General features: G+C 37.6%; 1 protein-coding gene across 4 annotated transcripts in view; it reads left to right on the top strand.

The window, feature by feature from the left end:
• GKAP1 (G kinase anchoring protein 1) overlaps positions 1-16828 on the top strand; it is an 86828-nt gene that overhangs the window by 57159 nt on the left and 12841 nt on the right. For 2 of the 4 annotated variants that reach the window (XM_055578909.1, XM_055578910.1), the window contains one exon: positions 7983-8132. The exons of 1 other annotated variant lie outside the window; for it this stretch is intronic. In XM_055578909.1, the coding sequence (XP_055434884.1) occupies positions 7983-8132 (150 nt within the window). Of the gene's footprint in view, positions 1-7982; positions 8137-16828 lie in introns of all 4 variants that reach the window. One more of the 4 variants, XM_055578911.1, reaches the window with a different exon arrangement.

Here is a 16828-nt window from a genome sequence, read left to right as displayed (position 1 = left end):
CATTGTTACAGTAATACTGGCTTTTATAATTACCCATTTATTGTAATGCTTGTTTCCCCATGTGGTTTTGAGTTACTGTCTAATGTTATTTATACCTTCCCAGCACTATCTTGAGCACTAATGGCAGGTCTGGTGGTCACTAACTCCTTTGGATTTTGTTTTTCTGGGAATGTCTTGATTTTTCACTCACTTTTAAAGGAGAGTTTTGCCACTTAAAAGATTCTTAGTTGAAAGTTTTTTTTATTCTTTAGTATTTTTAATATTTCAGCCCACCATCTTCTGGCCTTCAAGTTTCTGCTCATGATTTTATTGAGGATCCTTGTATATGATGACTTGCTTCCTCTTGCTGCTTTTATGATTTTCTCTTTGTCATTGTCTTTTGAAAATTTGTTATAATGTGGCTTGCTGTAAGTCTTTCTTGAATCCATCTTTTTTTTTTTTTTTTTTTAAATAATCAACAAGAGATATTGCACTGTATTCTCCAGGATAAAATCAGGTTGCAGATGGGGGGCCACCAAACCATTCCAATGAGATCTCGAAGCAAAGCAGTTCAATTCAGGCTTCTAAGTCCCTTATATCCAGTGATCTGAGCTCCGAGGTAATAGAAGAAACTGTGCAAAAGTCAGAGTCTTGGGAGTCAGTGGTAGGAAGAGGTGACTGCTGTGCAGAGAGGACCGTTAGTTTGGAGTGTGGGGAACTCCTGGGAAGGTGGAGGGGGGCAGTTTAGGTGGGTGGGGGTGGGGGAAACAGGCGCTCAGGGCTCACGGTTGAGTCCACATTCTTTCAACGATGATAGCCATTCCTACTTGAAAGCAGCCAATCTCCATGAAAAAGATGTTCTTTCCCGCAAAAAAAAAAAAAAAAAGCACAGGGAAACCTCAGAAAGATAGATAATTTTGGCTACCAAAGTACTTGATGTTGGTCTCTTCCAATAGATTATATCACAGGGTGTGTCCACATGAGAAAACAATGTCTTAAGTACAGCTTTTGAGAAGCAAAGCAGGAAATTCCTCTAAGGAGTAGGTTTGTGAGGATTTTCCCACCACCAGCACCAACGAAGAACTTATCCAGGCTCCTGGAATTCTTTAAGCCTCTTGGACGTTTATAGTCATATCTTTCATCAGATTTAGGAAGTTTTTAGTTATTGTTTCCTCATATAGTCTGTCAGTTCCTCTTTCTTTTCTCCTTCTAAGACTCCTACAATGTGTCTGTTGTCCTGCTTGATGGTGTCCCACAGGTTCCTTAGGCTCTGTTTGCATTTCTTTAATGTTTTTCCTTCTGTTTCTCAGCCTAGATAATTTCTGTTTTCCTATCTTTAAGTTTATTGATTCTTTCTTCTGCATGCACATCTCTGCCTTTCAGTATTAAAGAATGTGTTGTTTCAGTTATTGTACTTTCTTAGCTCCAGAATTTCTTTTTGGTATCTTTTAGGTTTTTTAATCTCTATTTATATTTCCATTTTGTTCACCCATTGTTTTAAAGTCTTTGTCGAACATAACTGCCATAAATAAGTCTTTTCCAGGAACAGTTTCTATTGATTTTTTTTCCCTTTCAGTGGTTTATACATTCCTGTTTCTTTTATGCCTTGTGATTTTTTGTGGAATATGAATCTAGTACTGAGTCTAACATTTGAGTGTAGTAATGTGGTAACTCTGGAAATCAGATTCTCCCCCTTCCAGGGATTGGTGTTTTCTTATTACTATTTTGGGGTTTTTTGATTGTTATCAGCTGTCTGTTTCACAGAACAACATAACATGTAAACTTAGTGTCTTAGGTATTTAGTGAGCCTTTCCTTAGGCATTTGTAGTCACTTTCTAATTTTCCCCTTATAGGCAATTGTTTTTTAGTGGCCTGTTTTTTAATGTCTGGTTCTCAAAAATGGAAAAGCCAAAAATGAAGTGGGTGTGGGGAGAGGACTAGCCTTTTAAATCCACTGAAAGTCACTTCAGCTGGAGGGGGAGGGTCTTATAACAATGAGGGGAAGTACAGCAACAATGGCTGCCTATCTGTCTGTCTCTTGGTCTGCATCTCTGTGATGAGAAACAATAACCAGTGACCAGAGCATAGATCCCCATTATTTAGAGAAGTTCCTTTCTGCCCACGCTGGCTCCCATAAGTTGTGTCCAAGCTACTCCAGGAATATGCACACAGCTCTCTGCCACATCACTAAGGGTGGTGGATGGGTAGTTGCTACTGTACTGAGATATAAAATTGACTAAACTTTACTGCAGTATACCACCCAAGTGTTCCCTGAAATTTGCAAGCCTTCAACAGACTTCAGAGTTCCAAAATGGTTGTTTCAAAATCAGACAGATTCTGCCAGTGCAATTATTGTCTATGTGAGGACTCAGGTTTCTGGTGCTTCCTACTCTGCCATCTTCACAGAATCTTCTCCATTATCTAATTTTGAGTTAATTTTTAAGTGTAATGTGACCAGTTCACATTCAGTTTTTGCAAGTCTGTATCCAGTTTTCCCAGAACCATTTGTTTAAAACAATTTTATTTCTTTAATGAAGTACCTTGACGTTTTCATAAAAAATTAATTAACCATAAATGTGAAGGTTTCTGTCCTCTCAATTTTGTTCCAATGATCTATATAGCTATACTTGCACAAATAACATACTGTCTTTTTAATTACATTCTTGACACATAATAGGTGCTCAAATTTTTAGTTAAATTGAAATTGACTCTGCCAGGAAAATGTTGGGGGGAAGAGAACATTTACTCTGCTGCAGTGGGTGAATCACTAGAGTTATCTGGTAGCACTGAGGGCAGCTGCCTGACGCTCTTCGTGGGCTGTGCAGCAATCGTTAAGTGTGGATGACAGAAGACATATGTATATATACATATGCATATAGATACAGGGATGTGTTATATGTGTATATACATATTAAAGGTTCTGACGTCCCCTTATATTTTTGATTCCATCTAAAACTTTTAACCAAAAGAATTAAGTTTCAGCTGATTCCTCAAGAGAAAGAGAAGGACCCCAAAGGGAGGAAATTACTTTACCTTATATATATCACAAACAAACCAAAATATAACACTCTCATTTTCTTCTAAATCCTTGTATTATATCACTCTGAAACTATTCTAAACATTTAGTGGAAATTACCAGTGTTTATGCTTTTAACCTTCATTTCTGGATTCCAGCCTGTACATAAGTCTTTGTTGGGGAGGGGTAACTTTGACAATACGACTTTTAAATTTGCATATTCCGAGGTAAATCATGCAGTTTCTACTCAAAGATAACTTTTCCAGAGGTTTTGAACTTAAAGCCAGTTATTCGCTTATTTTTTATGTTTCTCATACATACATAACTCAGTTATCTTTTGTGGCTGGAATAGATGTTTTCATATTTTGTGTTTGCCAGTCTTTTTCTCTTCTGACTTACTATTAGTGTTTAATAATTGGGGGCTTATAAAATTAAATGAAAACTTCTAATTTTGATTATTTGGACAGAAAATTGACATTGAATTGGCTAGACTTATTAAAGAATATGTGTTCTTACACTTGCTGCATTTTTGTCTTGTTTCTTTTGAGGTGTACATGTTGTGGGAGGTGGGGTGGTATGTGGTTTATTTATTTTTCTTTCATTTCTCTAGTTTCCTATCAAGGTGTCTTTTGAGAACTTCTGTCCTTAGGCTGAAAAGAAAGTTTATGCCTCACTAAAGAAAAAACATCAAGGACAAAATTTGGGATAGGCATGCTGGTAATGGTTCAGTTCAGTTCAGTCACTCAGTTGTGTCCGACTCTTTGCGACCCCATGAATCGCAGCACACCAGGCCTCACTGTCCATCACCAACTCCCGGAGTTCACCCAGACTCATGTGCATCGAGTCGGTGATGCCATCCAGCCATCTCATCCTCTGTCGTCCCCTTCTCCTCCTGCCCCCAAACCCTTCCAGCATCAGGGTCTTTTCCAGTGAGTCAACTCTTTACATGAGGTGGCCAAAGAATTGGAGTTTCAGCTTTAGCATCAGTCCTTCCAAAGAACACCCAGGACTGATCTCCTTTAGAATGGACTGGTTGGATCTCCTTGCAGTCCAAGGGACTCTCAAGAGTCTTCTCCAACACCACAGTTCAAAAGCATCAATTCTTCGGCACTCAGCCTTCTTCACAGTCCAACTCTCACATCCATACATGACCACAGGAAAAACCATAGTCTTGACCAGACGAACCTTTGTTGGCAAAGTAATATCTCTTCTTTTTAATATGCTATCTAGGTTGGTCATAACCTTTCTTCCAAGGAGTAAGCGTCTTTTAATTTCATGGCTGCAGTCACCATCTGCAGTGATTTTGGAGCCCAAAAAAATAAAGTCTGACACTGTTTCCACTGTTTCTCCATCTATTTGCCATGAAGTGGTGGGACCGGATGCCATGATCTTCATTTTCTGAATGTTGAGCTTTAAGCCAACTTTTCCACTCTCCACTTTCACTTTCATCAAGAGGCTGTTTAGTTCCTCTTCACTTTCTGCCATAAGGGTGGTGTCATCTGCATATCTGAGGTTATTGATATTTCTCCCAGCAATCTTGATTCCAGCTTGTGCTTCTTCCAGCCCAGTGTTTCTCATATGTACTCTGCATATAAGTTAAATAAGCAGGGTGACAATATACAGCCTTGACGTACTCCTTTTCCTATTTGGAACCAATCTGTTGTTCCATGTCCAGTTCTAACTGTTGCTTCCTGACCTGCATATAGGTTTCTCAAGAGGCAGGTCAGGTGCTCTGGTATTCCCATCTCTTTCAGAATTTTCCACAGTTTATTGTGATCCACACAATCAAAGGCTTTGGAATAGTCAATAAATATGTTTTTCTGGAACTCTCGTGCTTTTTCGATGATCCAGCATATGTTGGGAATTTGATATCTGGTTCCTCTGCCTTTTCTAAAACCAGCTTGAACATCTGGAAGTTCATGGTTTGCGTATTGCTGAAGCCTGGCTTGGAGAATTTTGAGCATTACTTTACTAGTGTGTGAGATGAGTGCAATTGTGCGGTAGTTTGAGCATTCTTTGGCATTGCCTTTCTTTGGGATTGGAATGAAAACTGACCTTTTCCAGTCCTGTGGCCTCTGCTGAGTTTTCCAAATTTGCTGGCATATTGAGTGCAGCACTTTCACAGCATCATCTTTTAGGATTTGAAATAGCTCAACTGGGATTCCATCACCTCCGCTAGCTTTGTTCGTAGTGATGCTTTCTAAAAAGGCCCACTTGACTTCACATTCCAGGATGTCTGGCTCTAGGTGAGTGATCACACCGTTGTGATTATCTGGGTCATGAAGATCTTTTGTACAGTTCTTCTGTGTATTCTTGCCACCTCTTCTTAATCAGTAGCCATCAAAAAATAGAGGACAAAAAGACTGGAGCTGCAGTCTTTAAAGTAGTGAAATCCAGAAGCTGATTAGTTACCATCATTATGCTATACCTGACTTTCCCAGTGGCTCAGCAGTAAAGAAACTGCCCGCAGTGTGGGAGAGGCAGTTCGATCCCTGGGTCAGGAAGATCCTCTGGAGTAGGAAATGGCAACTCACTCCAGTATTCTTGCCTAAAAATCCCATGGTCAGAGGAGCCTGGCATGCTAAAGTCCTTGGGGTCACAAAAAAGTTAGACACCACATAGCAACAACAACAAAGGCCAGAATACTGGAGTGGGCTGCCATTTCCTTCTCCAGGGGATCTTCCCAACCCAGGGATCAAACCCAGGTCTCCTGCATTGCAGACAGATGCTTTACCATCTGAGCCACTAGGGAAGCCTGCATAGAAGCTCAACCGTGTTTTAAGCATTGTTGTATTCATTGCTTTAAAGTGAAATGTTATCAGAATATACTGGAAGTATTTTATGAAGCAGATTTAGAGTTCTATCTATACCACTTAGCAGGAGAATCACTAATGGGTAAGTTAAACTTCTTGTGACCATGATTATTTTCTGGGGAAATGATTCTTCCTATATCAGTTTCTTAATGATGTTAATGAGATTCAAATAAAGGGATGTTTCTGTAAGTGTTTTGAAATATAAAGTGCACTACAAGCATTTTAATTATCATTTGTATATATTAAACACTGATACATTAGTTTTTTTTCTTTCAAACTCTTTCTAAGATATTGTGAAAGGAAGAGGATGGACAGTCATAGAACTGTTGGGTTATTTGCTCACAAATATAATTGAAATGGGTAAAATATCAAAGCTCAAGAATGTGGGACATAGGGAAAACCTATAAGAGAGAAAGGAGCATTTTCTTTAGTCTGTCTTATGACAGGAAAGGAAATGATACTTTTCTTGGAGAACATACAAAATCTGTAATTTTACATAGTTGAGTAGATTGTGATAAAATCATCTCTTTATCATTCATGTGTAAAATATATGTAAAAATTGTTTTCAAATATACTGTAAAACTTTGAGTAATACAAGGCTAGAGTAGTTAAGGCAGTGTGGTATGGCATAAGGGTAGACATGTAGGTTGACAGAGTAAAGTTGAGTCTAGAAAGAAGCTTTAATATTTATGTTGAATTAATTTTGAACAAGAATGTCAAGACAAATTCAATGGGAAAATAATCTTAACAAATAATGCTACGTAGCCACATGCAAAAGAATGAATTTGGACCCCTTCTTCATATCATACACAAAAAATAACTCAGATTAGAAACTTAAATGTAAGAGCTAAAATTATAAAGCTCTTAGAAGAAAATGTAGAAGTAAATCTTGGTGACCCTGAGTTAGGCAGTGATTTCTTGGATAAATTAGACTGTGTCAAAAGTAAAACTTCTGTGATACCAAGGATACTTTTCGCATCAAGAATGTGAAAAGACAAGCCACAGAATGGGAGAAAATATGCGCAAGTCATGTTGTTTTTAGAATATATAAAGAACTCCTGCAACTCAGAAATAAAAAGTAACCCAATTAAAACTTGGGCAAAATATCTGAATAAACATTTTTCCAAAAAGATATACAAATGTCCAGTAAGCACATGAAAAGATACTTAGCACGATTAGCCATCAGAGAAATACAATTCAGAACCACAGTGAATCTCATTCACACATACTTCACACTCACTGGAGTATTTATAATTTAAAGAGATGCATAATAACAAGTGTTGGTGAGAATGTGGTGAAATTAGAACCCTCATACACTAGTACACTGATAGGCTGTAAAATAGTACAGTCACTTTGGAAAACTATTTGGCAGTTTTTCAAATGGTTACACAGAGTTACCATATGTCCCAGAAAATCTACTTCGAGATATATACCTGGATATGTAAGAGATCTGAAAACATGTCCACACAAAAACTTGTTGCATGAATGTTTATAGCAGCAATATTCACAGTAGCCAAAAGAAGGAACAATTCAAATGTCCATCAACTGATGAATGGAGAAATAAAATATGGTGTATCCATTAATGGGATATTATTTGGCAGTAAGGAATGAAGTGCTGATAGATGCTATAATATGGATGAACCTTGAAAACATTTTGCTAAGTGAAGGAAGTCAGTCACAAAAGACCTTATACTGTATGATTCCATTTATATCAGATATCCAGAATAGCCAAATCTATACAGACAGAAAGTAGATCAGTGTTGCCTAGAGAACAACCGAGGGGGGCAGGGATTAGGAGAGAATGGGAGATGATGCTAGTAAGTTGTGGGTTTCTTTTTGGGCTGATGAAACTTTTTGAATGGGTTATGGCTGTACAACTCTATGAGTATATTAAAAAATAATTGTGCAAATTAATTAAATGGATAAATTGTATGGTACATGTATAAAAATAATTTAAAAATAAAGCAATACCCAACTCAAAAAATATAAAGAGAAGGACATTTGCATATGTGTTTCTGCTGATTATCACCTGAAGATAGAGAAGAATCAGATGGTTGATTGTCTCTTAATTATAATTTTTCTTTCATTTTCCATGCTTCTAGTGGCCAACTAGGTTTATTAAATGTGTGCACTTTTGTATTGATTGATAATGAATCTTAATTCGTTTTTGACAGGAATTGAGTTCTCAGATTTTGTCACATGATGGAGGATTCTTCAATAGACTGGAGGATGATGTTCATAAAATTCTTACTAGAGAAAAAAGAAGAGAACAGCTTACAGAATATAATGGAACAGATAATTACACAGCTCATGAACACAACCAGGCATGTAAAATAGAAAATTCTCTTAAAATCACAGTGAAATTATTTTTCATTTTTTAAAAATGTAAACAGTGGAATTCAATTAAGATTGTATAAAACTATAGTTTTAGTGTATTATCTTAGTCATTATTACACACAAATATTTATATTAAAAAGTGTGAGGTACTTCATTAATGGTTAATTATTGAGCATGTGCTATAGTGCTCAGTATTGTTAGGCATCTGTATCGGGGAGTGGGACTATCAAGATGGTTAAGACCATCCTTGACTTGGACACTCAGGGTAGTTGGGGATATTAAGTAGACTGTAAAGAGAATATCACTCAGCATGATGAAGGATTTAAGAGAGAGAGGAACAATTAAAAAAAAAAAGTTTTTAAATAGAAAAGGTAATAGACCACTCCTTGGGTAATTGGGAAAGGTATATAAAGAAGTGACATTTGCAGTGGATTTTGAATGCAAATAACTGTATAAACTGAGAAATAGAGAAAAACCTAAGGGAACTGCAAGAGCAATGGCCCAGAGCAATGAAAAGCCTTTAGATTGAATATTCAGGAAACTGAAAAATTATGCATCTAAGAAGTAAAGACTTAAGTGAGTGTGGGATAACATGATTAGAGAAGTAGATTGGAATTAGGTTATAAATGTCTTTTAATGTGAAAATAAGAAGTTAGAATTTTGTCCTGCAGACCAGGGGCTACAAACTATAGTTGGTCTGCAGTCTGTTTTTGTAAGGCTCACAAGCTAAGAATGGTACTCACATTTTAAAATACTGTTTGGAAAAATAGAGAAAAAAGCCCAAAATATATTATCATATAGAGACCTCTGAGTTTGCATTTATTTTTCCCACCATAAACCACCAGTCTTCTGTTTTACTTCCTCTTAAACTATGAATCTGTTTTTTACCTTCTGTTGACCTCTAGTCTATCAATAACTGTCTTCTCAGCATGGAGCTTGCAATAAATAATTTGAGTCATGTCCCCATGAACGCTTTCCCTTACTTCCTTGATTTTCTGGCATTCCCTTCATGTCAGTCTGCAGCATTTGCTTTCACAGTACTGTCTGCCTTCTCTATTACAATTTAATTTCTGTCTAACCAGGTATTGCTGGACAATACTCTTTCTCGTTTATATTCTCTTCTGAAAATCAGTGTTGTGTAACTTTTGCCATATCCTCATTTCTACTTAATGGTGGTTTGATTCATTTTTTTCTGACTTTAATAAATTCCTTCCAGTGGCTATTTCAAATTGAAAAGCCCATTTTCCATCCTTTTACTGTCTTCAGTGGATGTTAGTTTTTTGTTGCTTCGATAGATTCAGTCATTCAACAAATTAAACACTTAAACTGTGTTGTTATATAGGACACACAAATGGAACCAGACTCTTAAGAATTTTTTATTCCAATGCAACAATAATATCACTTTATAAAAACACGGTATCACATGAAAATTTATTTTCAGCTTAGTATGGGACATCCTTGCCTGCCCTCAGGCACTTGTGAGCTTCTTCCTTTCTAGCACTGAATTAAATTTGGTGTTTTCCTGAGTTGTCTTGACTGTCAAATGTTGTGTACAATGCAGGCAACCATGTTAACATTTATAGGTAGTGTATTTGTTTCCTCTTTTTATGTTGATTTTGATTTTCCCCTTTGTGCTTTATATCTTATTCTTTAAGCCATCTCAGATCATTGTAAGAATGATATTAATATACTTGAGCAAGTAATTAGGTGTTTCAGATCTTTTATAGAGCAAAATTGGGTACACATAAGTTAAATTATTAATGTTAATGATACTTTAAAGTCAAAGTGACAGTATAGTAGAAAGAGAATAGTCTCTGAAATCAAACAAGTCTAATAACACAAAATATAGCACTGCAGCTTGTCAGCTCTGTTACGTTGGAATGGAATTACCTGCCTTTCATGCACTGTTATTATGAAAGTTAGCAATTATGGTGTAAAATATTAGAGCATTTGTACACAACATGTGCTTAATAGATCATTGTTTTTGTACAAGGTAGGAAAAGTGGAAAGTCAAAAAAAAGGTAATTCATAGGAATAGAGATGAGAGATGGCTTTCTTAGGAGAAAATAATTTTTGAATTGGAATTTAAAGGACAGTAGAATTTGAATATGCGGAGGTGAGGGAGGAGAAGCTGGAATGCCATGAGTAAAAGGATGGAGGCACTAAAGTATAAACCAGTTTAAGAAAAGATTCATTGAGGAGTGTAGTATAAGTTTGGCACAGTGGGTTTGGAAGGATTGTGGAGGACTTAAAAGCCTGATTTATGATTAAGTCAGGAGATAAAAAAGAATTTTTTAAAGTTTTTGAGCAGAAGACAAAGTTCTACATGGTAATATTAATTTCACTGCAGTGCCTAGGAATAACTGAAGGAAGGTGAAGACTAGTGATGGGAATCAGACAATAGGCAGTATGGTGAGGCTGTAGAAGAGCAAGAAGAGATTACTAGTAGTATTGTCACTTGCTGTAGCCGTTTTGGAGAACAATGTGGCATTAACTTTTACAGTTGAAGATGATGGGTGGACTGTGTGTTCTAGAAATTCTGCCTTAGATTAAACCCTGGAGACATCTTCAAGAAGAATGATTCAAGCTCAGTTGTTTGTGACAACAAAGTCAGTAGAAGAAATGAATGAATTATAGCAATACATGACAACATGGATGAATATCAAAAACATAATCTTTAATGAAATAAGTCACCAAATAGTAATAGTTTGATGCAGTTTATATAAATTTCAAAAAATAGAAAGTTTAACTGATGGCTCAGGGATACATCTGTATGTTGTAAAAGACTATTAATAATGAAAGGAGTGACAAACACAAATTCATAACAGTGGATATTCTCAGCAATGGGGGAAAAGGATACGATTGGGGAGAGAAATGTGGGGGATGCCACAATATTGGTAATGTTCACATAATCTGCATATTGGTTTATTTTTCTTTTTACTTGCCATGTCAATTTATATATTCTTTTGCACATGTAAATTTTTTCATAAGTAAAAATGTTGAGTATTTTGTCATGTCATTCAGTGTAGTGGGGGAAAAAGGAATATTGAGGCCATTAAAAAATACTCTCTTTTTATCTACCTCCTTCCTCTCCTCCTCACACTCCTTTTTCAGGGAAAACCTTTTTGCAAATGTTAAAATCATTTTAAACTGTGTATTAGTGTACCATAAATTTTTAAAGGTGAAAAATACATCCACGCTAATTCAATCAGTCTTTAACATTTGGTTTCATTTTTGTATAGTACTTTTCCAGGGAAACACTACATGCATAGGTATTTTAAAAATAACTAACAATAAGGAATATAGTTTTTGTAGCCCCTTTTCTAAACTGTAGTTATATTCTGTCAAGTCAACATTCTGTGATTGTTCATTACTCAGTATTTTTTTTAACTATTTTCTGTAAGTTTTTTTTAAGGTTTATTGTTTTATTTATTTTGGCTCTGCTGGGTCTTTGTTACTGCGCACATGGGCTTTCTCTAGTTGCAATGAGCAGGAGTTACTCTTTGTAAGTAGGCTTCTCATTGTGGTGGCTTTTCTTCTGCAGGGCACAGGCTCTAGGTACTTGGGCTTGGTAGTTGTACCAAGGACCTAAGGCACAGGCTCAATAGTTATGGCACACTGGTTTAGTTGTTCCAAGGCATATGAGATCTTCCCAGACCAGGGATCAAACCCATGTGCCCTGCATTGGCAGGCAGATTCTTAATCACTGGACCACCAGGGAAGCCCTGTTACCATATTATTGAACATCTGGGTTGTTTAGAATTGGTCACCTGGTATTCATCTATTTACTTTTTTGATGAATTTGTCCTTGGAATAAATACATTCTTTAAAATAGTTGCATCAAAGCATGTAAACACCTGTATTGCTCTTGATATGTATAAACATTGTCTTCTGGCAGCAGGATATGAAGTTACTAACTTCTCCACAGCTTCCCTGTGTGTGTTTGTGTGCACGTGTGTATGTGTGTGCGCATGCATGCGTGCTGAGTCACTTCAGTCGTGTCCAACTTTGCGATGCCATGGACTGTAGCCCATCAGGCTCCTCTGTCCATGGGATTCTCCAGGCAAGAATACTCAAGTGTGTAGCCAATCCCTTCTCCAGGGAATCTCCCCAACCCAGGGATTGAACCCAGGTCTCCTACAGTGCAGGCGGGCTCTTTACCATCTGAGCCACCGGGGAAGCCCACAGCTTCACTGGCATTCCCTCTTAATGGTCTTTAGGGCTCTGTTTTTTTAACTGCCTTTGTAGCGTATTTCACTCTTGTTCTATGAATACCTTAGCCTCACTATGCTGAAACTTGAGGTCATCATTTACTTTCCAAACCAAGCATTCAACTTGACCTCATCATTTCTGTTTGGGGTTTTGTCATTTTTTCCAGATATTCTGACTGAATCTCCCTTTTCACTTCTCTGTTTCTCAAAGTTTGGGAATTTGTAATCTCTGAAATAGTTCTCAGATACATCTTCTCTTCCACTTTAACATTTCTCTAATTTAGAATCTCATTATCTGTTACTGGTATTATTTCAGTAACCTAATAAGACTTCCTGCCTCCTGCCTTCTAATTCTAGGTAATTTATCTTATACACTGTTAATAGACGACTTTTTAAAGAGTAAGACTTCCATCCTGCCACACCATGTCCTTAAGCTTCAGTGTCTGTTGAATCATTTACTGAAGCCCTCAAGCTTTTCAAATGAAGAGTCCCAATCCATTTAACCAGTCCTAAAATAAATTTAGTAGGTTGCTACCAGCACTCTCAAAAGTCATCAGCATATATGACATCTTTTCATATTTTATGAAATTTGTTCCAGTGTACATATGTTTATATACATAAATATAAATATATATACATACACTGACATGTTTATGTATTGAGTCATGATGTAAAACATTCCTTAACGTGGATCACTGTCAAACAAGTTTGAAAGCATTGTTCTACAGTGTAGCTTCAGCCTAAATAACTTTAGTCATACTCTTTCCAGTTTTTTCTTCTAGCCAGACCAGAGCACTCCTGTCACAATGTTGAATCTTTCCCAACTTTGCTCAAAGTTCATTTCACATGTCATCTACCCTGATGCTTTCTCACATTTCCCTGTTCCAGCCCCAAACACAGAAAACCTGGATATGATCTTTCTTTTTTCTCTATACCCTATAGCATTTTGGTTTTCTTATGGCACATTTCACACAGCACATTTTTATTTGTTGTTTGTAGACTACAGATCCCTTGTGGACATAGATTTATACACCTTTTTATTTTCATTTTAGTGTAATCTACTTAGAAGATAATTTTAAATTTTAATGAAATATAACATTTCATAAAAAATGAGTGTACCTTATAACGGTAAGATTTTCTGTTTTAAAAACTGCCAATTGTTGTAAAAATTCTAGAATAGAAATAACGGCTAAGTTAAGAACTTATAATGCAAAAATAAATATTTGAGGGCTTAATATATATTTGCTAGATATTATATTAAGTACTTAAATTTATTATTTCATCTAATTCTCACAGTTAACTGTGAAGATAACAGGTATCTTTATGATCGCCAGTTTGCAGATACAGTAGGAGAAAAACTGACCCTAATCTCATTCAATTTAAGTCTGAATTTGGCAATAAGGAGTTCATGATCTGAGCCACAGTCAGTGCCTGGTTTTGTTTTTGCTGACTGTATAGAGCTTCTCCATCTTTGGCTGCAAAGAATATAATGAATCTGATTTCGGTGTTGACCATCTGGTGATGTCCATGTGTAGAGTCTTCTCTTGTGTTGTTGGAAGAGGATGTTTGCTATGACCAGTGCATTCTTTCGGCAAAACTCTATTAGCCTTTGCCCTGCTTCATTCCGTATTCCAAGGCCAAATTTGCCTGTCACCCCAGGTGTTTCTTGACTTCCTGCTTTTGCATTCCAGTCCCTTATAATGAAAAGGACATCTTTTTTGGGTGTTAGTTCTAAAAGGTCTTGTAGGTCTTCATAGAACCATTCAACTTCAGCTTCTTCAGCATTACTGGTTGGGGCATAGACTTGGATTACTGTGATATTGAATGGTTTGCCTTGGAAACAAACAGAGATCATTCTGTCGTTTTTGAGATTGCATCCAAGTACTGAATTTCGGACTCTTTTGTCGACCATGATGGCTACTCCATTTCTTCTAAGAGATTCCTGCCCACAGTAGTAGATACGATGGTCATTTGAGTTAAATTCACCCATTCCAGTCCATTTTAGTTTGCTCATTCCTAGAATGTCGACGTTCACTCTCCATTTCCTGTTTGACCACTTCCAATTTGCCTTGATTCATGGACCTAACATTCCAGGTTCCTATGCAGTATTGCTCTTTACAGCATCGGATGTTGCTTCTATCACCAGTCACATCCACAACTGGGTATTGTTTTTGCTTTGGCTCCATCCTTTCATTCTTTCTGGAGTTATTTCTCCACTGATCTCCTGTAGCATATTGGGCACCTACCGACCTGGGGAGTTCCTCTTTCAGTATCCTGTCATTTTGCCTTTTCATACTGTTCATGGGGTTCTCAAGGCAAGAACACTGAAGTGGTTTGCCATTCCCTTCTTCAGTGGACCACATTCTGTCAGACCTCTCCACCATGACCTGCCCATCTTGGGTGGCCCCACAGGGCATGGCTTAATTTTATTGAGTTAGACCAGGCGTGGTCCGTGTGATAAGATTGACTAGTTTTCTGTGATTATGGTTTCAGTGTGTCTGCCTTGCATCAGATGTCCTCTTGCATTCAGGTATGACCTAAATCAAATCCCTTATGATTATACAGTGGAAGTGAGAAATAGATTTAAGGGACTAGATCTGATAGATAGAGTGCCTGATGAACTATGGACCGAGGCTTGTGACATTGTACAGGAGACAGGGATCAAGACCATCCCCATGGAAAAGAAATGCAAAAAAAGCAAAATGGCTGTCTGGGGAGGAAGAGAAGCGAAAAGCAAAGGAAAAAAGGAAAGATATAAGCATCTGAATGCAGAGTTCCAAAGAATAGCAAGAAGAGATAAGAAAGCCTTCCTCAGCGATCAATGCAAAGAAATAGAGGAAAACAACAGAATGGGAAACACTAGAGATCTCTTCAAGAAAATTAGAGATACCAAGGGAACATTTCATGCAAAGATGGGCTCAATAAAGGACAGAAATGGTATGGACCTAACAGAAGCAGAAGAGATTAAGAAGAGGTGGCAAGAATACACAGAAGAACTGTACAAAAAAGATCTTCATGACCCAGATAATCACAACGGTGTGATCACTCACCTAGAGCCAGACATCCTGGAATGTGAAGTCAAATGGGCCTTAGAAAGCATTACTACGAACAAAGCTAGCGGAGGTGATGGAATTCCAGTTGAGCTATTTCAAATCCTGAAAGATGATGCTGTGAAAGTGCTGCACTCAATATGCCAGCAAATTTGGAAAACTCAGCAGAGGCCACAGGACTGGAAAAGGTCAGTTTTCATTCCAATCCCAAAGAAAGGCAATGCCAAAGAATGCTCAAACTACCGCACAATTGCACTCATCTCACACACTAGTAAAGTAATGCTCAAAATTCTCCAAGCCAGGCTTCAGCAATACGTGAACTGTGAACTTCCAGATGTTCAAGCTGGTTTTAGAAAAGGCAGAGGAACCAGAGATCAAATTTCCAACATCGACTGGATCATCGAAAAAGCAAGAGAGTTCCAGAAAAACCTCTATTTCTGCTTTATTGACTATGCCAAAGCCTTTGATTGTGTGGATCACAATAAACTGTGGAAAGTTCAAGAGATGGGAATACCAGACCACCTGACCTGCCTCTTGAGAAATCTGTATGTAGGTCAGGAAGCAACAGTTAGAACTGGACATGGAACAACAGACTGGTTCCAAATAGCAAAAATAGTACGTCAAGGCACTGTACTCTGCTTATTTAACTTAAATGCAGAGTACATCATGAGAAACACTGGGCTGGATGAAGCACAAGCTGGAATCAAGATTGCTGGGAGGAAATACAAATAACCTCAGATATGCAGATGACACCACCCTTATGGCAGAAAGTGAAGAGGAACTAAAAAGCCTCTTGATGAAAGTGAAAGAGGAGAGTGAAAGAGTTGGCTTAAAGCTCAACATTCAGAAAACGAAGATCATGGCATCCGGTCCCATCACTTCATGTCAGACAGATAGGGAAACAGTGGCTGACTTTACTTTTGGGGGGGCTCCAAAATCACTGCAGATGGTGATTGCAGCCATGAAATTAAAAGACGCTTACTTCTTGGAAGGAAAGTTATGACCAACCTAGGCAGCATATTGAAAAGCAGAGACATTACTTTGTCAACTAAGGTCCATCTAGTCAAGGCTATGGTTTTTCCAGTGGTCATGTATGGATGTGAGAGTTGGACTATAAAGAAAGCTGAGCGCCGAAGAATTGATGCTTCTGAACTGTTTTGTTGGAGAAGACTCTTGAGAGTCCCTTGGACTGCAAGGAGATCCATCCAGTCCATCCTAAAGGAGATCAGTCCATCCTAAAGGAGGTCAGTCCTGGGTGTTCATTGAAAGGACTTATGTTGAAGCTGAGACTCCAATACTTGGGCCACCTGATGTGAAGAGCTGACTCATTTAAGAAGACCCTGATTCTGGGAAAGATTGAGGGCAGAAGGAGAAGGGGACAACAAAGAATAAGATGGTTGGATGGCATCACCGACTCAATGG

The sequence above is a fragment of the Bubalus kerabau genome, chromosome 4 (genome assembly GCF_029407905.1).
Source record: "Bubalus kerabau isolate K-KA32 ecotype Philippines breed swamp buffalo chromosome 4, PCC_UOA_SB_1v2, whole genome shotgun sequence".
In the NCBI taxonomy this organism is placed as follows: Eukaryota; Metazoa; Chordata; class Mammalia; order Artiodactyla; family Bovidae; genus Bubalus; species Bubalus kerabau.
Note: the sequence above shows the minus strand (reverse complement) of the source record. Positions and strands in the feature narration are given on the sequence as shown.